Raw genomic sequence first — 25000 nt, forward strand, 5'->3', positions numbered from 1 at the left:
TGATCAGGTTGAGCATCACAGTCATTACCAACACTATCAAAGTCATCATCATCTTCAGATGTGCTCAAAGGTGATTAGAGATGAGCTTCAAGCTGGTGGATGCACTGGAAAGTGGTTGGTCCTTTGCTTTGGTTGTGATTTCCGTGATAGGGCTTCCAAATGTTCCAGATCAGACAATGTAATTGTAGAACTGGAAAAAAAAAAGAAAAGAAAAAAATTTAAAGTATAGTCAACAATGTTGGCTGAAGTTAGCAGACCCTAGCTGTTCTGAAACTCCAAATGCAAGCATACAGACCACTACATTTAGTGTTCCCTATAAAGTCACGCCCACAAAACACTCTAAAGCCTGAATGCTAGTGCAAGAGGTGGAGCTTTCTGAACTAATAGGCATGTAGGAACACTTGGGGCTGATTGGTTGGATGCTAGCAGTTACAGTAAAAAAAATTCATCCATCCGTCCATCCGTCCATTTTCCATACCGCTTATCCTACACAGCATCGTGGGGAGCCTGGAGCCTATTCCAGGCAACTCGGGGCACAAGGTCGGGGTGCCAGGGTGCCAACTCATCACAGGGCACAATCACACACACACATTCACGCACTACGAACAATTTGGCAATGCTAATCAGCTTACAGCGCAAGTCTTTGAACTTGGGGAGGAAACCGGAGTACCAGGAGGAAACCCCGAAGCACGGGGAGAACATGCAGACTCCACACACACACACAGGGCGGAGGCTGGATTCCTCCCCAACCGCAGAGGAGCGAGGCAAACGTGCTAACCACTAAGCCACAGTGCTTACTGCTTATTTATTTTTATATTTATTTATAACTCCGGTGGAAACAAGAACTGAGCTTTTTCTCTAAGCAGATATTTTAATTTATATAAATATTAGATATAAATATTAAACTAATCAAATTACTGACTTTACCTTTAAAAAGAACACTTCATGCTTCTCATCTTTCTCTTTCTAAAATGAGCTTTATTATTATTATTATTATTATTATTATTATTATTATTAGTAGTAGTAGTAGTAGTAGTAGTAGAAGTAGTAAGAGTAGTAGTATTAAATAATAAATGATTACAATCAAAAATAGGATAAATTATTAATATTTATACCACAGTGTGAATTAATTCTTACATTTGATTCCCACATAATCTAAGACTAATAATAAATGTATATATATTTTTAAGTGTTGTTTAACATATAAAAAGTGTAAAACTTGATGTGGTGAAGTTTTTTGTTTTGGAAAGAGTCCCGAGTGTCAGCGCTTTGTAACAGTTACAGTGCTTTGTCGAGTTTCTCAGCACAGGAAAGTCTTCAGGACAGAGGAGTTTCTCTGTGAAATAACAAAGCCGTGTTTTTTTATTATCAGTAAGTTGAAGAGTAAGAGCGGCGCACGGTGGCTTAGTGGTTAGCACGTTCGCCTCACACTTCCAGGGTCCGGGGTCCAATTCCCGCCGGGGCCACAGGGAGAGTTTCTGTGCTGCGGGGGGTTTCCTCCGGGTACTCCGGTTTCCTCCCCCAGTCCAAAGACACGCATGTCCGTAGTGTATGAATGGGTGTGTGAGTGTGTATGTGATTGTGCCCTGCGATGGACTGGCACCCTGTCCAGGGTGTACCCCTGCCCGATGCTCCCTGGGATTGGCTCCAGGTTACCCCGTGACCCTGGATGGATGAAGAGAGAGAAAAGGAGATGTTGCTGAGTGAACATCTGACGTTTTATCATCGCCATAATGTAAGTTAATAGTTAACAGGAACTAACTCTCATGGATGTTCCACAACATGTAATCTAACTATAAACAGTTAAAAAGTATGGATGATTAATCAACGTGTGGATGATTAATCAACTTTAGGGTATAAAGAGAATAACACACATGCTGTTATATGAAAATAATACACAGCGTTGCCTCGGGCCGTATCACACCACTGTTAACGTTAACGTGTCTGCTGAGGTCAATGCATTCATTCATCTTGAGTAACCGCTTTATCCTGGTCCTGGGTGTGTGCGAACATGCAGGAACACTAGGCATGAGGTTGGAACACACCCTGGACAGGACAGCGTATAAGTGCATTTTTTCTTATTAAAGGTCTCCACAGCCTTTACTGTTTAAGCTTCATACTGTACAGTAGGGTTATTAATATTACACAGCCACTCCCTCTCGCTTTCTCTTCATCCATAACATTCTTTACCAGTGTGTCCAACTAATATTAAAGCAGATTATTTCAGGCATGCACACACACACACACACACACACACACACACACACATAATTTCAGGAATGCACAAATGGGCTACTGCTGTTGCCCATCGCTGCATTCTATTAAACTATCTAGGGCAATTTGGTAATAGCCTTCCAGCACGCACACACACACACACACACACACACACACACACACACACACAGGTGCTGCCAGTCGTGGACCTCTGCCACAGAATGACCACTGAACCACTGAATGGACTGAGTGACCGCAGTGATGGTGCCAGACCTCAGTCTCACACACACACACACACACACACACACACACACACACACACACACAATCCCTCTGTTTCTCCATCTTCTGTTTCTTATTCTATTCCTCTATTTTTCCCCATCACTCTGTTACTCCCTCCATCCCTCTGTTCCTCCCTCCATCTCTGTTACTCCCTCCATCCCTCTGTTCCTCCCTCCATCCCTCTGTTACTCCCTCCATCCCTCTGTTCCTCCCTCCATCCCTCTGTTACTCCCTCCATCCCTCTGTTCCTCCCTCCATCTCTGTTACTCCCTCCATCCCTCTGTTCCTCCCTCCATCTCTCTGTTACTCCCTCCATCCCTCTGTTCCTCCCTCCATCCCTCTGTTACTCCCTCCATCCCTCTGTTCCTCCCTCCATCCATCTGTTACTCCATCTCTCTGTTACTCCCTCCATCCATCTGTTACTCCATCCATCCATCTGTTACTCCCTCCATCCCTGTTACTCAATCCATCCATCTGTTACTCCCTCTATCCCTCTGTTAGGCCCTCCATTCCTCTGTTAGTCCCTCCATCCATATTTCTCTTTCTCTTATGTCTCCCATTCTCAATTCCAGTTTCTCTCTCTATACCTCTGTTTGTCTCTTTATCCCTTAGTGTCCTCTTCCCTCCATTCCTAACTTAACTCCCTTTTCTACATCTTTCATTTATTATCTCACTACCCCCTGTCCTCTCCCTCTCCCAAATCATTTCCCCATCCCTTCATTTCATTCTACTCTTCCTCCATCTCTCCAATTACTTGCCATTCCACAGTTTCTGTCACTCCATCCTGTTCTTCTTTGCCCATTGCTCCATTTTCCTTTGTTCATCCTGGAGTCTCGTTCCCCATCTGTCCATTTCTTTACTTCCATCACTTTTTGTCCAGTCCTCCATCTCTCTTTAGTCTACCACACCCCCCAGTCTCATTCCCTCCTTCCCTCTCCGATCTCTTTCTGTTGCTTTCTCCCTCTGGGCTCATTAAAGGAAAAGCAGATGTCCATTTCCTCTTCTTCATTTCTCTTTTCGTTAAAGAGATCTGTACATCCGTCACCGGTAACAACATCTAAACTATCTGTGTGTGTGTGTGTGTGTGTGTGTGTGTGTGTGTGTGAGAGAGAGAGAGAGAGAGAGAGAGAGAGAGAGAGAGAGTGCACCCATGCTTGCAAGGCTAGAAGAGGTGGAATAAATTGCAATCTTTTCATCCATTACAGCAAGCACCAAGGCCAAGAGCATTTTGACTCTGACACATGCACACACACACACACACACACACACACACACACTCTCTCTCTCTCTCTCTCTCTCTCTCTCTCTGCTGCAGTGATGAATATTAAAAAGGTTTAATCTGCAGGAACGAAGAGGTGAGAGACAACCTACTGACTTAACGGAATATAGATAGTGTGCTCCCTAATGCAATAACACACACACACACCAAGAGACTACCCTGCACACATATGCTGCATATTCAGCACTTCCTAATGCAGTCCTCTTTACACCACTAACACACACAGACTCAGACACACAAGTACTCTATCTGAGTATCCCTCTGAGTCAAGTGTGGTTTCACAATTATTAGCTGCATACACTATTTAATAAATGATGCATCACACACACACACACACACACACACACACACACACACACACACACACACATACAGGCAGAACAGCGCAAAGACACTCTATCATAAAGTGTTGGTATCCAAGAGTGTTGTCCTATATAAAGTGCACACACACACACACACATACACACAAACACACACACACAGACAAAGGCAGGTGTGGTTGGGTAGGACAGAACCATCCCAGTCCTGAGAGAAATAAGGAGAAAAATGAATACATCTCTCCGTCCTTCACACTTCCTTAAACCTTGTGCCACTGCCTTACGATGCGTCTTCATTACAGCTGAGGCTAGAGTCACACACACACACACACACACACACACACACACACACACACACACAGGAAACAATAGGCGCTCAGTTCATTTCAAACGAAACCCTTCCACACCAACATAGTGAAAGTGAGAACGCTAGAACGAGAGAACAAACCAAGGAAAGAGGACAGGCGTCTTCTGGAAACTTCAGGTCCAAACTTTTGATGTGTTCTGTTTAATGGAATTTGTCTCTAGCTTTACAGGGTGTCCCATAAATCCAGCCTCATAGGAGAAAAACAAAAAGGGCAAAACATAGCAACTTAATATGTCCATCATTTTTCTCAATACACTCATTTAGACATATTATCCAGTTAAAAACACAGAACTAATGACAATCTCAATCTCAATAATGATGGAACATTCATCATTTGCTCTCTGCATGTGCAGAGATTCCCACTGAAATCTCACTGACTTCTCGGCAGTTCAATGACCTGTGTAATTTCCATCAGCCATAAAAACAAACAAACAAAAAAAAGCACCTCCAGGGTTTGAGGTTCGAATCCTGCCTCCCCCCTGTGTACGCAGAGTTTGCATGTTCTCCCCGTACTTTGGGGGTTTCCTCCAGGTACTCCAGTTTCCTCCCCCAGTCTACGGACCTGCGTTGTAGGTTGATTGGCATTTCCAAATTGTCTGTGGTGTGTGAATATGTGTGTGTGTGTGATTGTGCGCAGCGATGGGTTGGCACCCCGTCCAAGGTGTTCCAGAGTTTCCTGGGATAGGCTCCAGCATCTCTCATGACCGTGTGTAGGATAAGCGGTATGGAAAATGGATGAATGGATGGATGGATGAATATACCAGCCTTTTCAACCTTGTGTCTATCCAGTACTATTATATCTAAACATTTCTGAGGAACATATTGTAAATTTCATGTTCATTATTGACAGTTACAAAGCACTGACACTGGAGACTCCTTCCATAAAAGTAAAACATAAATGGCTACTTTTAAATGTAAACTTTGAACAGATCAGATAAACTTTGAACTATCTCACTGAGGTACTGAGATAGAGAGAGAGAGAGAGAGAGAGAGAGAAAGAGAGAGAGAGACAGAGAGGGGTAATTACTGTGTCATAAGCCTCTTTGGGTTAAGCACAGCAACATGTGAAAGCAAGGGTCGTGAAAGCATAGAGAGCAAGAGGCCAGGGGAGAGAAGGAGTGAGAGACTGAAGGAGAACGAGAGGAGGAGAAAAGAGGTGATTGTTCCTGAGCAGCTCGTCTGGCCTCCTCCCAGCAGGCTGAGCCTCCCATCACACAGCGGAGCAGAAAAGAAAGAATGGAGAGAGAAGAAAGCAGAGAGGCAAGGTCTGTGCTCACATAGGGAGGGAGAAAAGAAAAAAGGGCGAGAGACAGCAGGAGATCAGAGGCTTTTGCTCCTAGAGAGCCAGAGGGACACATTCATGGGACAGTCCCAGGAAAAGAGAGAGAGGGATGGAAGGTCTGCCAAAAGGAAACCTCAATATTTTATCTCTCTCTCTCTCTCTGCGCTACAGGACCAATGTTAAAACACCAACATACATTTGCACTTTCCAACCTTTTAAAGGTATTGTTTCTATAGTAACAAAGAGTTGTATGGAGATGCTCCACATAATCTAAGACTGATAATAAATAGATTTGAAAAAAAAAATGCTGTTGTTTAACAAAGAAAAAATATCAAAAAATATCACTGATGTGGTGACGTTGTTGTGCTAGGAGACGTTTATGTAACACTCACTGTATGGAAGGAATGGGAAAGCCTTCAGAGGTTACACTTTCCGGTTTCTCTGTAAAATGTCAAGTTGCATTGCTAAAACAACAGCCATTACAAGAACTAACTTGTCTTGTGGGTGTTTCACAATGTTAAACGGTCTGTACAGGATTTCTCAGAGCTTTATTTTATGATTATCGCGGCCAAAAATGATGATTTTACTGCAGCTTTTTTTTTTTTTTTCAATTTTCAATTTTCATAGTTTATTGTGCTTTTTTTTCTTTGCTTAAAACTACCTGAATTGTATGAAAATGTTTTGCACGGTCTTTCGCGGTGATGTTTGTCGGTAAATAAGCTGAGACCGTTTAGCTGTACTCGTGTCCGACTCACGTGAATTGAAGAGGGCTTTGACTGAATGCACGTTGTGATGATGTCACCTGATGTGTCTTGGCCCGAATCTGCAGAAAACCTGTGGTAATTCTGAAAAATGGCAAGCTCCTCCTAATATTGTGGAGTTTGCTTGATTTTGCATTCATTTCTACGATCACAAAAACACGGAATCCTGGAGGGACTGATTAAAAGTGTGACGCATCATTCACTAATAAATACAAAATTTAAATGGTTGGCAAATCACTATGTGGTATAAGTGGAATAATACACTTTGGAAAACCCAGCACAATGGGGCAGTGTGTATAGAATTATGTCATTGTTATCATTTTATTTCCTAAAAATATAGCTGGTTTGTTAACAAATTTATATTTTATATTTGCATATTTGTTAGATTTTCCCCAGGGATACTTTAAGGGTTACAATACGCCTTTAGTGTATTGGCATCTTTGCAATATTGAGATGAATACAGGCTTTGAAGCTAGTATTACTAACTAACTCCTTACAGGCATCTTCATATCGATGGAAACTCTGCATTCTGAGACACAGATTTATAATACAGCATAAGCATCAAGGCAACAAGGCAGCTGCCTTCTGTTTAGGACACACCCCAATATGTCAGCAATTTCCAACAGGCACTTCTGCGAATACCAAACAGTTCTAAAAGGCCGTTATGTTATACCCTATGTAGCAAGCATGTATAGTGAATATGAGGACATACTGTATGTATAGTGCTGCCTCATCATGATTTTATTTTAATGTAATGCAATTTAATCTGATACACAAACCTAGTGTAGCACTATTGCTAATACATTCCAGACACACTCAGAATTTTTTTGTACTAACCTGGGGATATAAGGTCATAAATTCTTGTCACTAATGTAGTCGCCTCGAGGCTGTATCTTTTTCTTTTTTTACTTTAAGGAACAGGTTGTCTTTACTTTTAAACCTCATTTCAGATACATAATTAGACTTTAAGGGCTTTTGTACCTTGGAAAGTATATCTATATTGTATAAATGTACATACGATTTTCTTTTCTTTTTTTTTTTAAACGTTTACTTTTGTACACTAGAACACAACGTCTGTTTCAGAAGAAACCCACATACATACACGCAGAGGTAAATGTAGAGTTCAAATACAAAGCACACAGCAGCTTGTAACTGTGGGAGGACAGAGATGAGTAGCTGTGAGTGTGTGTGTGTATGTTTGTGTGTGTGTGTGTGTGTCAAAAGTAATCTCTGCTCCCGGGCGCAAACACTTCAGTCCACTTTGAAAAGCACACAGACGCTTCTACGAGTGCAGTGCATGATGTACACACACTCACACACACTACATAACATTAATAGGCATAAATAATGGACTTAACTCGAGAGCAGTGCGAGAACGAGTGAGGGAAGGAGGGAAAGGGCGGGAGAAGTGTGGTGAACAGGACAATAAAATATGCTAAACCTCTACAAGATATTTCAGCTGTCTTGTAAACCGCTCTGTGTATATGCACACAATGGGTGTCACTATAGCCATCAGTGTGTTAGAAGCCACACACACACACACACACACACACACACACACAACCAAGTAAAACTGAGAAGCCTGATCAGTGGCTGTTCATGGGCACGGTGCCAGAGTTGCCAGGCGGCTTCAAATCCCTCCAAAGGAATGACACATGAACAAACCAAACAGACAAGAACACGTTCCCTCGTACTATAGTAAAGATTTCATATAGCTAATGAACGTTTGTTAACTTACAGTATCGTTACCAAAGTTTGACGTAGTACAATACATCCTGGAACAAAATAATAACAAACCAGTGCTAGAGGCGAAAAAGGAAATAGTGGTGCAAACAGTGGATTATTTATGATTGTACCTGATTTTGTGGGCATGTACAGACACACACACACACACAAATTCCTAGAGTAATAAGATGTAGCCCTGGGCGACAGCATCCCACTGCTCTAAACAAACTTACATGGCGTAAAGAATACATTGAACACACACACGCTCACACGCACACACACGCTTGGTACAAGATTGCCCAATAGATACACCATGATGATGACAGCTCTTTCTTTCATTAGGAGACAGCAGAGATTTCTAAAAAAACAAACAAACAAACAAACAAACAAACAAACAAAAATAACTCATGGGGATTGATGGTGTTCAATATGTCTGTGGCTTTTTCTAGAATGTTGCTAATGGACACTGGAGTGATTTAAATGAATAAGATCTAACATACATGGATGAAACAAATTTCATTCATTCATTTGTTGGTTCATTCATTATACAGTGAGGGAAAAAAGTATTTGATCCCCTGCTGATTTTGTACGTTTGCCCACTGACAAAGAAATGATCAGTCTATAATTTTAATGGTAGATTTATTTGAACAGTGAGAGACAGACTGACAACAAAAAAAATCCAGAAAAACGCATGTCAAAAATGTTATAAATTGATTTGCATTTTAATGAGGGAAATATGTATTTGACCCCTCTGCAAAACATGACTTAGTACTTGGTGGCAAAACCCTTGTTGGCAATCACAGAGGTCAGACGTTTCTTGTAGTTGGCCACCAGGTTTGCACACATCTCAGGAGGGATTTTGTCCCACTCCTCTTTGCAGATCTTCTCCAAGTCATTAAGGTTTCGAGGCTGACGTTTGGCAACTCGAACCTTCAGCTCCCTCCACAGATTTTCTATGGGATTAAGGTCTGGAGACTGGCTAGGCCACTCCAGGACCTTAATGTGCTTCTTCTTGAGCCACTCCTTTGTTGCCTTGGCCATGTGTTTTGGGTCATTGTCATGCTGGAATACCCGTCCACGACCCATTTTCAATGCCCTGGCTGAGGGAAGGAGGTTCTCACCCAAGATTTGACGGTACATGGCCCCGTCCATCGTCCCTTTGATGCGGTGAAGTTGTCCTGTCCCCTTAACAGAAAAACACCCCCAAAGCATAATGTTTCCACCTCCATGTTTGACGGTGGGGATGGTGTTCTTGGGGTCATAGGCAGCATTCCTCCTTCTCCAAACACGGCGAGTTGAGTTGATGCCAAAGAGCTCCATTTTGGTCTCATCTGACCACAACACTCATTCAGATGTTCATTGGCAAACTTCAGACGGGCATGTATATGTGCTTTCTTGAGCAGGGGGACCTTGCGGGCGCTGCAGGATTTCAGTCCTTCACGGCGTAGTGTGTTGCCAATTGTTTTCTTGGTGACTACGGTCCCAGCTGCCTTGAGATCATTGACAAGGTCCTCCCGTGTAGTTCTGGGCTGATTCCTCACGGTTCTCATGCTCATTGCAACTCCACGAGGTGAGATCTTGCATGGAGCCCCAGGCCGAGGGAGATTGACAGTTCTTTTGTGTTTCTTCCATTTGCGAATAATCGCACCAACTGTTGTCACCTTCTCACCAAGCTGCTTGGCAATGGTCTTGTAGCCCATTCCAGACTTGTGTAGGTCTACAATCTTGTCCCTGACATCCTTGGAGAGCTCTTTGGTCTTGGCCATGGTGGAGAGTTTGGAATCTGATTGATTGATTGCTTCTGTGGACAGGTGTCTTTTATACAGGTAACAAGCTGAGATTATGAGAACTCCCTTTAAGAGTGTGCTCCTAATCTCAGCTCGTTACCTGTATAAAAGACACCTGGGAGCCAGAAATCTTTCTGATTGAGAGGGGGTCAAATACTTATTTCCCTCATTAAAATGCAAATCAATTTATAACAATTTTTGACATGCGTTTTTCTGGATTTTTTGTTGTTATTCTGTCTCTCACTGTTCAAATAAACCTACCATTAAAATTATAGACTGATCATTTCTTTGTCAGTGGGCAAACGTACAAAATCAGCAGGGGATCAAATACTTTTTTCCCTCACTGTATATGTAGACTACTGTTTGGCCCTAGGTGCTATAATTAGCGACATTTGTGGAGTAGCTCAGTGCTGCAGCTAGCAGTGACAAAACATGTTGATTACATTTAGGTAAGACATGCTGGCATTTAGATAAACATAGATTACTTTTTTGTCAAGGCTATGGCTTGTTATAAGCAAAAATATACAAAGAGGCATCAAAGTGTCCAAAATGTACAGTAAAACACACACACACACACACACACACACACACACACACACACATGGTTCATGGTTATCTGGGAGCCAAAACAATGCTTTTGGGACATGGTACAAAGATAGTGAGTTGGAAGGTTCCAAGGTTAGAGTCATAATTATATCACGAGTAAACAAACTATACACATGAACCTGAGAAATAAAAACTGTGAACAGAGTAATGAGCCCATGAGCCAAAAAGATCATAATTTAACTCAGTAATTGTTGTTTTCTTGCTCCTACTCTTAAGCTTTGTGTTTCAAATGACAAAGTTCTGAAACAACTAGCTATCATCTAGGATAAGAGGTGTTAGTGTAATGCTAACTGATTATATTTAGACTTTCTGTCTGTTTTTTTTCTTCTCCCACTATTAAGCATGTAGTTTAAATGAACATTAGCATCTAGGTAGTTACACTGTTAGCAACTTTTTCTCACAGTAAGTAGCTAGCTAGCCGGGTAATAGAAACTTCACAGCTAGTGGTATTTAGCCTACATGAAGCACTCTTTTAATTAGCTGAGCACTGAAATGGAAATGGATTTTTTTTTCTGTCAGTTAACTCTGATTCAAAGTTAATTCTTTGAATCAGAGTTAATACACTAAATGTTTAAGGAGATTCAATACCATGTTATTGTGTTAGCTAGCTACTTGTAGCATAAAGGACATGTAGAATATCACTTAATAATGCTATCTCACTGCCTAATTAGCGTTTTTATCACCCCTACTATTAAGCATATTATGTTTCAAATGAAACAGGCAATGGAAAAACTAGCTAAGACATATTAGATTAATGCTAACTGATTATATTTAGTCGTTTTGTCTGTTTTCTTTCTCCCACTATTAAGCGTGAAATTCAAATGAACATTAGCATCTAACTAGTCACACTTAAGAATAAGAAGTATTAGCAACTTTTCCTCACAGTAAGTAGCTAGCTAGCCGGGTTAATTGTGGCTTCAAAAAGTTCATTCTTTGAATCAGAGTTAAGACTTTAAATGTGAAAAAGGAGACTGAATGCCACGTTATTACGTTAGCGAGCTAGTTGTAGCGTAGAGGACAAGTAGAAATATCCTACTAGCTAATTAATGCTTTTATCACTGCTATTATTAAGCATGTTGTGTTTAAGATGAAACATGTAGTGGAAAAACTAGCTATCATCTAGGATTAAATTAAATTGTAAAGATTAATGCTAACTGATTATATTTAATCTTTCTGTCTGTTTTTTTTCTCTCACACTATTAAGCATTCGGATCAAATGAACGTCAGCGTCTAAACTAATAGTTTCTACAATAAGCAGTGTTTGTTTTCCTCACAGTAAGTTGCTAACTAGCTGCCTAATAATAGCTTCATTGCTTGGTGTGTCTTAGCTGAAATTAAATTATTCAATTTAATTTACTTTTCATTAGTTGAGCAGTGAAATATGATTTTTATTTTTCTGTCACTTATTTACATTCAGAGTTGATTCTTTTAAAGCAGATTGGGTCTTATGAATGTAAAATGCACACTCAATGCCATGATAGCTAGCTAGTTGTAGCATCGAGGACAAGTAGGATATCACTTAAAGATAGTTATGGCTGAAGTGAGTAAAAACCTCCAATGAAACAAGACTGCTAGTTGAAAAGAAAAAGAAGTGGAAGATTAAAACGCACATTAGGTCATCATAAGCTCTTCAGTGATTCAGTGGAGTTGGAAAATCAGAAGACCACAGAAAAATGATCCACATGTGTAGGAAGAAATACTGCCTGACCTTAAATACACTCTTTCACTTATAAGACACACAGCCATACAGCTCTGAGTGGAAATGTGTGTGTGTGTGTGTGTGTGTGTGTGTGTGTGTGCGTGTGTGTGTGTGTGATGGTGACCATGAGAACTCTAGTTAATCACCGTGACAGCAGTCAACACAGCAACATGACATAAAACAAATTCCTACACTGAGAGGCTGATTGTCACTATGGCGACCATCACTGTGTCAGCTATAGCAGCTCTCTACCCTGATTGGCCAAGAACCCAGAAGAACCTGTTTAAGATTGGCCAGTCATGGATGAGTTTTTGTCATACAAGTCATGCCATGTTGGTCTTTTTTTTTTCTTTTAAAAGATCACCTTACACAAAATATAACAAATACACAATACTTTTTTTAAAATGTAAAACACAAGAACTGAAAGGCTACCAGATATGTTTTGTAATTTATTTCATATTATTATTATTTTTTGTCTAACTTTCATCCCCTCATAAAAAGAGCATCTGTCTGTCTCCCTCTCTTTTTCTCTCTCTGTGGGTCACTCCACCATGAAGTTAATCCCCATCAACATTAATCCTTTCTGTCTTTGAAGTAGGCATCTCTCACCCCACCCAAGTGCCAGAGTCACAAGGGGTACACACACACACACACACACACACAGAGTGAATGATGAGCATGAACATTTATCCAGTTTATACACACAATTGTGGTCACAGCAGACCCCTCACATGCTTTTCTTAAAGCCTCTACCATGTAAACCTGAAGCCTATCCCAGGGAGCATCGGGCACAATGTGGGGTACACCCTGGACAGGGTGCCAATCCATCGCAGGGCACAATCACACACATTTACACACCCATTCATACACTATGGTCATGCCAATCAGCCTACCATGCACTGGTGGAGGAAACCGGAGTACCCGGAGGAAACCCCACAGCACGGGGTGAACATGCAAACTCTGCATACACAGGGCAGAACCCCCAACCCTGGAAGTGTGAGGCGAATGTTCCAACGAATGTGCCAACCACTAAGCCACCGTATGCCCTGTAACTAAATACTAGATGTAACGAATATTCTGTTGTTTGTTTGTTTTTAAAGAAAGCTTGCCAGAAAAGTTCACAGGTCATCTGGTTGAGACTAAATGTGTGCATCTGGACTGGGATTCCACAGGATGTAACATAAAACTTTGCATGCACAGGAGTTTGTTTGTTGTTTTTTTTTTTAACTTATAAGACGTCAGATATGACGCTTGTGGGACAACCAAAGACCATGTGTTTACAGCATTCATCATGTTTATATTAGTATAGAAATAGAAATATAACTAATCAATTTTGTTAGAGAACATTATTTACAGATCATATTGACAGTGCTGGGATTTTTACTTCAGAGGTTTTTTTCGACAGTTTTCCAGATTAATAGTGGTAGGGTTTATGTTTAGGCCACACCCACTTCAGGTTTAAATCCGAATACAGATACAGAAATTTTTAAAACACTAAACAGACAGAGATAGTGGTGTTGCATAACATCCCAAACTTATATTCACACGCTCAAGAATGTACACAAATGCACACGCTTATTTTGGGAGAGTAGTTCAGAATGCGTCTCACACCATCCCATCAGCCCACCTTGACCTCTGGTAGAAAGAGAGTGTGAACCCCCTGCCACACACAAACACAAACTATGGTGGCCATGCTGAGGCGGGATTAGAGATGACTGACAGGTGCTTTCGAGATGAGATGGCACTAATTAAGACAGGGTCAGCTTGTTCTTTTTGTTCCAGGTTCCTGCAGTCTATCTTGTTCTCTGCATATCTCTCCCATGCGGAGTGGCATTGCAAAGCACATGAAGAGCACTGAACACTCTTTCTTGCTGTTCTTCTGTCTTTCAAATATTTCTCTCCCATTACACTGATTCACAGACCAAATAACATGATTTTTCAAGCTGTCACATCATACCACTGTTTGCTTTATTTCACATTGTACCTGGTAGCCAATTCGTTGATGTGTTACCACAAAGTTTATGTTATATGGAATTGTTATAACACCAGTGGTCACTTGTTATGCACGTAGGACAAGAGCATATACAAACACTGACAATTATAAGCTATGTTAAGTTATGAGTGTTATAGGTGTTGGTACCCACTGTCATGGACACTTATAAACATTCTGAAACATGAAATAGGAAATGCACAAACAAGTGTCTGAAGAACCATCAAGAAGATGTAAAGTTAGTCAGTGTGTAGGTGGGGTTTGGACAGTGTCTGCTTATGCGTGTTGCTGGTTTGGTGTTAAGACAGTGTGTGTGTGTGTGTGTGTGTGTGTGTGTGTGTGTGTTGTTGTTGTTGTTGGTTTGATATTTAGACATGTATTTTGTGGGATAAGTCTGGTGTTTGGTTAGTGGTTGTGAGGGTGGGACTGACTTGGTGTTTGGGCAGTGTACATGGATGGGATTAGTTTGGTATTTAGTCACTTTGTGTGAGATTAGTTTGGTGTTTGGCCATTGTGCATGCAGGTGGAATTGGCTTGGTGTGAGGCCATTGTGAGTGTGGGTGGGATTGGTTTGGTGTGTGATTATTATGAGTGTGGGTGGAATTGGTTTTATGTTTGGCCACTCTGTGTGTCAGGGGATTGGTTTGATGTTTAGACAATGTGTGTGGGATTAGTTTGGTGTTGGTCAGTGTGTGTGTGTGGGGGATTGGTTTGATGTTTAGACAGTGTGTGTGGGATTAGCTTGGTGTTGGTCAATGTGTGTGTGTGAGATTGGTTTGGTGTTTAGACAGCATGTCTTGGTGGGTGGGATTGGTTTGGTATTTGAACAAAGAGTGTGTGTGTGTGTGATTTGTTTGGTGTTTGATCATTGTCTGTGTGGCACTGGTTTGGTGTTTGGGTAGTGTTTGGTCAGTGATTGGGACAGGTTGGCTTGGTGTGGATAGTGTATGTTGTTGGGTTTGGTTTGATGTTTGGGAGGAGATGTATGGGGGCGATTGAGTATAGTGTATAGTGGGGGCTTTGTGTCTTCTGGAGGACTGTGAATACTGCATGTTTGGTGTTTGAGTGGTGTTTGGATGCATCTGTGTGGCACTGGTTTGGTTGGTTTGCCATTTGGAGTGTGTGTGTGTGTGTATTTGTTCATTGTTCATGTGATGGCTGGCTTGTTGCTTGGATAATGTGTCGGTGCGGTTTGTTTGGTGTTTTGGCATAGTGTTTGTGGAGTTGGTCTGGTATAAGGAAAGAATGCGTGGGTTGGATTAGTCTGGCATTGGGGAACTCATTGTTTGGGAAATCGGTTGTGCGGTTGTTTTGGTGTTTGAAGCATGTGCAGATGGTGTTGGTTTGGTGTTTGGGCACTCTCTAGGTGTATGTGGGAGGAGGGGGTTGTTTCGGTGTGCGACTTTTGTATGTTGTGTTTGGTTTGGTGTTTGGATACTGTGTATGGCATTGCGTTGGTGTTTGGGCAGTGTGAATTTGTGAGTGGGAATAGTTTTGCAATTAAGCAGTGTAGACTTTATTGAGGTTTGGGCAATGTGTTGAAGTTGGGTTTGTGTTTGATCACTCTGTACAAAGAGTTTCCTTTCTAATTTGAGCTGTTTGATTGCTTTTACAGTATGTCCTACTCCCACTATTTTTTCCCCCGAATCTTACTTCTTTCACATTCTCTCTTTTTCTTTCCCCTTCTCTCTTTTTGCACACCCACTCAGCAGGGCATGCAGAAAACTCTCTTGGTATTAATACCTGCAGAGCACATCCATATGCACATCTGTCCCCTGTAAGAGCTGCCTTAGAGAATGAGTCTGGCCGGTAATGCTGAGGCATGCTGCAGGGAGGCTGTCAGGGCCTCTGGTAATATACTAATAATGTGCACACACACACACACACACACACACACACACACACATGATATTCAAGAAAACAAGAAATAGATAGAAGTCTTCCACCAGTTCTCTCTGGGTTGTTTCCTTTACTTCCATTATCCTAGTATCAGTGCATGGGTGTGAAAATCATATGTAGCCTACAGATAATTAGAAACATATGGGAAAAGCAAAAGAGAGAGAACCTTTTTTCCTGTTACAATTCATCTCCCTTTTATCAGCCAAAGAAGTCTCCAAAAAAAGAACAAAGAAAAAGAAAAAGACCAACAACCAGCTTAGAACTCACTTTTCCTAGCTGAGTGCTCTAATGCATCGTTTCCTTCAAACAGGAGCCACATTTAAGTATGTATCAAACCACAAGCACCGCCATGACCAGAAGCAGATGGAAAGACTCTTTTATCACTACAGAGTTAATCCTGCGCCACCTTAACTGCAGCCCCACATTTAAAGCTCCTTGCACACACACATACAGTATACACCCCCTCCCTCTCTAGGAAAGCTGTCTCATCAGTTGAAAGGGCAGAAATCCCCTTATTTCAGGGTAATTGAAGGCAGAAGCACATGGAAAAGGTGATAGATGGGTTTAACACACACACACATTCACACACACGCACATGCCTAGTTCAGTTAAAGTAGCGATCCCGCTTCTAACATCAGACGACGTCTGCAGGTGGGCTATTTACTGTTTCCACGGAAACGCCCACCTGGGAAATCACCATTACCCATTACCCACATGTTCACCCACTCACACACTCTCTCTCTCTCTCTCTCTCTCTCTCTCTCTCTCTCTCTCACACACACACACACATTTAACACCTGGAATGAATTGTGCTAAAAATAGAAATTTCGTTTTATATACTGCCAAAATGTATGTGGTCAGACAGATAAGTGTATGGGCTCTGAGGAAGCTAGCATGCACTTATAGACACATGTGATGACAGTGCTTTTCTTCATTTTGTGCCACTACTGCCCTTGTCAGCATGGACATTTAATTACTCTGCTGCTGTTCCAAGCCAGCTCCCTTTGCTCCCTCCTCCTCGTACTCTATATCTTTCTGCGTGCAATCTTTTAATTTCCCATGGTTTGCCTGATTTGTATCTTGCAAATAAAGCCAATCTTAGGTCAAACTGGATTAGAGAAGAAAACGTTAAAGCAGTGACAGAATCAAAAGAAATTGCATGAATTCAATATACGTCAAATACTCAAATCGATGAAGTGCAGAAGTGAACTGAAGTGTTAATTGAAATCCGAGTTATTGCTGCAATAGGACTAGTCCATGGTAATAACTACAGTAAATCTGCTTGAAAGAAGACATACAGTATGAGGCACTATGGAGTAAATTTGCCGTTTTGTAAATCTTTAAGGTGACTTGGAACAACATTTCCAGTTTTTTTTTATCATTTAATATTCATAAAAGATTAGGTCCTGCCTCCTGGAAAACAACACTTTCTACCCCAGTGATATTGCCATCCAATGTGTCTATGTCAAACATGCTCAGCATTCCAGTGAGTCAGTATAAATCGGAGTACACACATACTCTATGAGATAAATATGTTTTCATTAGTCTGTGCAAATGTGTGTGTGTGTGTGTGTGTGTATGTGTGTGTGTGTGTGTGAGAGAGAGAGAGAGAGAAAGAGAGAGAGAGAGAGAGAGAGAATGTGTGTGACAAAGTGAAGGAATGACATCTTACTGAGACTGTGCCATAACATCTCTGTGTGTAATGTGTGGATATGTGTGTGATACATTTGTTCTCTGCAGGCTCTGTGTGTATGCACAGGCAGACGCACCATGGTCAGTTGTCTGTCTGACAGTACGAGCATGTGTATGATGGTTACTTTAGTATTAAAATAACTACAAACACAACAGTATGATACTGAACTTCTACAGTAATATAGTTACTGCACTGATACAATTGCTATGCTACTATTGTATGATCATTACTACACTAACATTGCTACAATTATAACAGTACGATACTTACTGAACATCTAATATAATATAGTTACTACACTACTATAGTTGCTGCAATTACAACAGGACAATATTTAATACACTTCTATACTTACTTCACTACTATAGTTCGGTAATTACTACATTATTGGATTGCATGGTATACCGGTACTACGGTGGTATCACGATACTAAAGCTTCAAAACACCGCCGATGCCACTGTATTTTTTAAACGGTTCATATCATCAGTGCGGTAGTACCGTTAGTAATGTTGTGTGTGTGTGTAGCAGTTAATACTATTTTCGCTAAGACGACACATCTCACTGCAATTCTTTATCTTAATCTTTAAAGATTTCCTGTTTGCTGGTAAGCACGCTAAAGTTACGCTAACCACTTTGTGTAAATAATAAAATTAGCCGTGTTTGCTAGTAAGCAAGCTAGCAGTATGCTACCCGCTGTGTGTAAATAATAAAATTAGTTGTGTTTGCTAGTAGGTGAGCTAGCATTATGCTAACCGCCTTGTGTAAATAATAAAATAAGCCCTGTTTACTAGTAAGCGAGCTAATGTTATGCTAACCGCTTTGTGTAAGTAATAATATTAGCCGTGTTTGCTAGTAAGCAAGCTAATGTTATGCTAACCGCTTTGTGTAAGTAATAATATTAGCCGTGTTTGGTAGTAAGCGAGCTAATGTTATGCTAACCACTTTGTGTAAGTAATAAAATTAGCTGTGTTTGCTAGTAGGTGAGCTAGCATTATGCTAACCGCTGTGTATGAATAATAAAATTAGCCATGTTTGTTAGTAAGCGAGCTAACATTCCCAATTTTATTTTATTTTTTGGAAGTCATTTCCAAATTCAGCTATTTATTCCTAATGTTCATTTTTATTTCAGTGTTCATTTTTAGTACTCTGCATGATTTCATTGCTCTGTGGAACAATAAATGAAATTTATGGCACATTGAATTAGTTGCTTGCCAATTGTATGATTGTTCTTGAGTTTTTCCAAGTACTCAGGAAAATTCAGTTTTCTGTTTTCATTTATAGCCATGTATTTCTGTAAATTTGGTTTATTTTGTACATTTAAATTATGAATAAACAAACTATTGTGTGGTATCGTGATATTTCAGCTGGTATAATATCGTTAGATATGTTTATGGTTTCGTGACAACCCTACTACACTGATACAATTTCTATATTATGCATGACTCACTTTCTCTTGAGATTCAGTTTACGGACAGATGTCCTGACATATTCCTTTAGATTTTCCTGGTATCGTTCAGACTTCATTGTTCCATCAATGATGTCAAGCCATCCTTGCCCACATGCAGCAAAACAGGCCCATACCATGATACTACCACCATCATGTTTCACATATGTAATAAGATTCTTATGCTGGAATGCAGTGTTGTCCTTTCGCCAAACATAACACTTCTCATAGAAACCAAAAATTCTATTTTGATCTCATCTATCCCCAAAACATTTTTCCAATAGCCTTCTGGCTTATCCACGTGATCTTTAGCAAACTGCAGAGGGGCAGCAATGTTCTTTTTGGAGAGCAGTGGCTTTGTCCTTACAACCCTGCCATGTGCACCATTGTTGTTCAGTGTTCTCCTGATGGTGGACTCATGAACATTCACATTAGTCAATGTGAGAGAGGCCTTTAGTTGCTTAGAAGATACCATGGCTCCTTCATGACCTTGCAAACTATTACACGTCTTGTGCTACTGGGGAGGGTAACAATGGTCTTGAATTGCCTCCATTTGTACACAATCTGTCTAACTGTGGATTGGTGGATTCCAGTCTCTTTAGAGATGGTTTTATAACCTTTTCCAGCCTGAGAAGCATCAACAACTCTTTTTCTGAGGCCCTCAAAAATCTCCTTTGTTCATGCCATGATACACTTCCACAAGCATGTGTATTGAAGATCAGACTTCGATAGACACCTGTTCTTTAAATAAAACAGGACACTCACTCGCACCTGATTGTTGTCCCACTGATTGAAATCACCTGACTCTTTGCCACTCAGAGATATGTAATATTGGATCATTTTCCTTAATAAATTAATGACCAAGTATATATATATATATATATATATATATATATATATATATATATATATATATATATATATATATATATTTGTCTCGTTTGTTTAAGTGGGATCTCTTTGTCAAATTTTAGTGCTTGTGTAAAAATTTTATAACCTAACCTATTGGAAATTTGAAAGGGTTCAAAAGGCTTCACCTCAGCCATGGAAGCGAGTCCAACATAGTTACACATTTCTACCTGCCACTTTCAGTTTATTCTGTTTCAACCTCCAAAAAAGAAAAGTATAAAGTGAAAGATTTTAAATTCATATTGTGTATGTTGAGAGAAATGAAACATGTAGTGTTTAAAGTTGCACTCAAGTAAATATAAAGTACTTAAAGCGCTTAAAATGCTAGTTCCATAATAAAGAACAATTTAAAGGCAATAAATACTTACATAAAACTGTGATTAATCCAAATACAGATTTACAATCTATACTGTTCAGCTGCCCTTTCACTTTCCCTCTCTTTTTCTCTTGCTTTCATCCTCCATCTCTTTCTCTAGCTGTTCCTCTCTTTCTCTGTCTCTCTCTCTCTCTCTCTCTCTCTCTCACACACACACACACCTAATTGTCAGAGAGACTTTGATTTAGTTCATCTACTTAATTGACTCACTTATTCAATACGATCAAACCATTAACAGACAAAATGAACACTCGTGCATGCACACACACTCACACACACTCCTGCATTCAAACCTAAGCTAATGAGACTCATTTATGTTAACATTCACAATCACTTAATTACAGCTTCAGTACAAATCGGGACTGTTTGTACACGTGACTGTGCATATGTGTGTGAGAGTTTATTATCACTGATGCTGATGGGAACATTTTGCTATACATACAGTATAATACAGGTATAAGAAAAGAAAATGGACACATATACGCTTATATATCACTGGTTCACATACACACTCTTGCAAGTTCTGTATGCTGGATGATTGAAGACCAGATGAGGTTAGTCCAGTCTTTAATTGCCCAGATTTGGTGAGTCTGCACCCACTATAGCCTTAGATTCCTGTTCTTGGCTGACAGAATTAGAACCCAATATGCTATTATAGCCCATCTGCCTCAAGGTTCGATGTATTGTTCATTATGAGATGCTTTTCTGCTCACCACTATTGAAAACAGTGGCAATTATTAATTACTGTATCCTTCCTCTCCGCTCGAACCAGTTTGGCCATTCTCCTCTAACCTCTCCCAGCAACCAGGCATTTTCACAAGCAGGACTGGATGCAGTTTTGCTTGTATTTTCTCATTTGTAAGTCGCTTTGGATAAAAGCGTCTACTAAATGAATAAATGTAAATGTAAATGTAGTTCCACTGCCCCTCAATGTGTTTTTTGCACCATTCTGTGTAAACTCTAGAGACTGTTCTGCATGAATCTCCCAGAAGATCAACAGTATTAATGTTAATGTTAACCAAAGTGGTAAATAATGTTATGGAATGTTAATGTAAAGTGTTACCATTATGAATAATATGTATAACCTTATGCACCTATTTTTGATTCCCTTGGATCTTTAAATAATGTTGGCTGAGGGAACTTCAGAGTAATTAATTATTTTCTTTGCTTATTGTACATAGCAACATATGAGTGAGAATAATATAAAGAGCAATTCTCAATTTATAACAGCATTATACAGGTAGATGTAGTTAATTAGTGTGTGTGTGTGTGTGTGTGTGTGTGTGTGTGTGTGTGTGTGTGTGTATTGGTATTCATGGTCACTCCAAAGGAATGCAGGCAGGAATTCTCTTTATTGTCTGATCTCTGCCTCGCTGAGCACTATTCTTTCTCACACACACAACCTTGTTTTTTTTCTCACACACACACACACACACACACACACACACACACACACACACACACACACACACACACACTGTTTTCAGTGCCTCACTGCTCTACCCTTTTACAGAAGCTAGACCTTTGTTCTTTCCTGCACTGTACCCTGTATCTCATGCCATTCTATTCAAACCACCCCATTATTCTGCACAACAGCCTGGGCTCACCTGACTCCCTCTAACACCACCTGAGCTCCACGAGGATAGTGTCTTAGAGTGCCCTAATAATGAACCAATTTGAAAAGCATGACATGATTTAACTTATGGGTGGTCAGAATTGTTAGCATATACCAGTGTACAACAATGCTACACTGGAAATATTGCTACAGCGACAGCACTACAGTTACTACTGAGGTCAAATATCAATCAGGAGTGATGATGATCTTGGCCGATCTAGCACGATGAAACTGTTCAGTAATTACCAATAGTATAGTTATTATAAAATAGTTACTGCTACTGCTACAATACCACACTTCTACAGTATGATAGTTACTACATTAGTTAGAACAGAACAATAATTACTGCATAGCTACAATGACTACACTACTAAATTCAGTATAGTTACAATAGCACAATAGTTGTTATATTGCTATAGTCACTTAGTGCTAAAGCTACCCAAAAACCACGAAGCATCTGATACCATTAGTACACTTTTCTGGCACAACCTTCAGGATCTTGAAGGCTGTGTTTTGATTGGCTCTCTGTACTTCCATGTACAATATACTTCAATGCACTGCTTTTCAGAGGGCAATAAACTTTTGAGAAGCACCGACAGAGCTTTTTCAGAGTAAAATATAGTCACTGAACTGCTCGATATGTTTAATTTGTTTTTCAAACAGTTAGCGGTGAGTAAATGACATCATTTAATATACTTGCCGAGACCTTTAGGGGAAAAAAACCCTGTCTCAGGTACTACAGTATAATGATCATTACACTGCTTCAATTTCTACAATACTGTACAGTGTTATAGTTAACTACACTACTACACTTCCTATAGTCCCTACAGTAGTAGGTTGCTATGGTGCTATTTTAACCAGAGACAACCCCTAACAACTGTTACCAGATGTTATAGCTCTTTATAGCCCAAATCTTCAAATATATAGTACCTAATAAGTCATTTATAACACATCATAAATGACTCATGTTAACAAGCAAGACTTGGCTGATCTACACTAACAAAGGGAGAAGAAACAAAAGAACTTCTGTCTCATTCAGCCCCTAACCAATCCCAGCTCCCCTTCCAAGCACACACACACACACACACACACACACTGACTTCCCCACTTCTTGCTGAGAGGTGCCCTAGGGCGATTACCCATTAAGAGTGTATACAGATTCAGGTGTGTGTGAGGAATTCAGGAGGAGAGAGAAAGATAAAGATTGACAGGTATTGGATTACTGAAGCGCCCCAGGGTGGCACTAGTTAGAGCATGGGTGATTTCTAGTGACAGACACTCAATACCACACACACACATGCATGCGCGCACACACACACACACACACACACACACACACACACACACACACACACACACGTGATGTATGATTACTTGACATCTTACATAATCTTTCCTAATATTGCTCTCACTATGTTAATGCAAAGCTCAGATAAGTGTCATTTTATTTATAAGATTAAGAAAATTAGCTTGGATTGGAATGATTTGCTTTGATGCACTCACACACACACACACACACACACACACACACACACTGACAGGCAGCTCCTCTCATTAGGGGTTACTAGAGCGAAGACTGAAGACTCCAGATAGCCCTGTCTTTTCTCATCCAGATACTACAATTCACACACACACACACACACACACACACACACACACACACACACACACACACACACACATGCCCAATCTCCTCTAGCATCTTTTATTATTTACAGACCGCCTGCTGCATACATACTTTTTCCTTTCAGAGTGGGGAAAGGTGTCACAGGACACTAGTGAGAAGGAGCAAACACACACACACACACACACACACACACACACACACACACACACACACACGAAACCAATTAAAAGTACATATACTTGAATGCTCTACAAGAGATTCTTTGGTACACACACACACACACACGCACACACACACACACACACAGCTCTGATGAGCATTATCTAATCCACACCGACTGCCCTGCTCCATTACCCACAATCCTTAATGCCTTTTTAATGTGTCTGTCTTACTCTCTTTCCTCCTCTCACTCTCCCTTTTTCTCTCTTCACTTGAACCTGGTGTCATTAACAGATTTTTTTTTTATGATTGTGAATAAACGAGGACAGAGTCCTTGGCTTTTTATTCGATAGGTTGGGTAAGGAGAGATATAAATGGTAACTCCACCCTCAATCATAACCTTTGTGATTTTTCATACCAATTGATTTGGGAATTGTTACAAATTTGCAAGTCTGACACCATACTGTCTCTCTTTCACAACTTTGTAGCAAAAATAATAAATAAATAAATAAATAAATAAATAAATAAACAGTAGCATACTTTTGAAAAGCAGAGGTGGAAAAAAATACAGGGAAACTGTACTTAAGTAAAAGTATGGGTCAAAATCCTAATTAAAAGAATATATAGTATGGAGGCAAAAATCTACTTGAGTGAAGGCATCTACAGTACATTTAAACATACTCAAGTAAGAATATAAATAAATATCTTGTATATATACTGATTAAAAGAGCTGACAAGTTCTTCCTGCCTGACCCTCCATTACTAGCTAGTTCGCTAATCAGTCAGTCATAAGGAATAGAATGAAAATGTTCTCTTACCTCAGAAAAACCTAGAATTTGGCTTGCTGGTTAGGTTATGTTTAATGTTTTAATATTATGTTTAATAATCCTTTTAGAATGGATGCTGAGGCACAAAAAAAACAAAACATAACTGGCCAAACTAATTTACAAAACTGAGCTAGCCAGTTAA

The 25000-nt window shown here is 40.2% G+C and overlaps 1 protein-coding gene across 5 annotated transcripts in view; it reads right to left on the bottom strand.

Moving 5' to 3' along the window:
* Nucleotides 1–25000, bottom strand: part of sema3b (sema domain, immunoglobulin domain (Ig), short basic domain, secreted, (semaphorin) 3B) — a 61465-nt gene that overhangs the window by 24276 nt on the left and 12189 nt on the right. The window contains exons 1-4 of one of the 5 annotated variants that reach the window (XM_053625417.1): nt 12231–13161; nt 8359–8585; nt 4541–8277; nt 1–190 (exon numbers count right to left, since the gene is read on the bottom strand). The exon at nt 1–190 is cut by the window's left edge and continues 81 nt beyond it. In XM_053625417.1, the coding sequence (XP_053481392.1) occupies nt 1–52 (52 nt within the window). In that variant the 5' untranslated portion in view covers nt 53–190; nt 4541–8277; nt 8359–8585; nt 12231–13161. Of the gene's footprint in view, nt 191–4540; nt 8586–12230; nt 13162–25000 lie in introns of those variants that run through there. The other 4 variants (XM_053625416.1, XM_053625414.1, XM_053625418.1 and 1 more) reach the window with 4 other exon arrangements.

This window comes from Ictalurus furcatus, chromosome 5 (genome assembly GCF_023375685.1).
Source record: "Ictalurus furcatus strain D&B chromosome 5, Billie_1.0, whole genome shotgun sequence".
Lineage (NCBI taxonomy): Eukaryota > Metazoa > Chordata > Actinopteri > Siluriformes > Ictaluridae > Ictalurus > Ictalurus furcatus.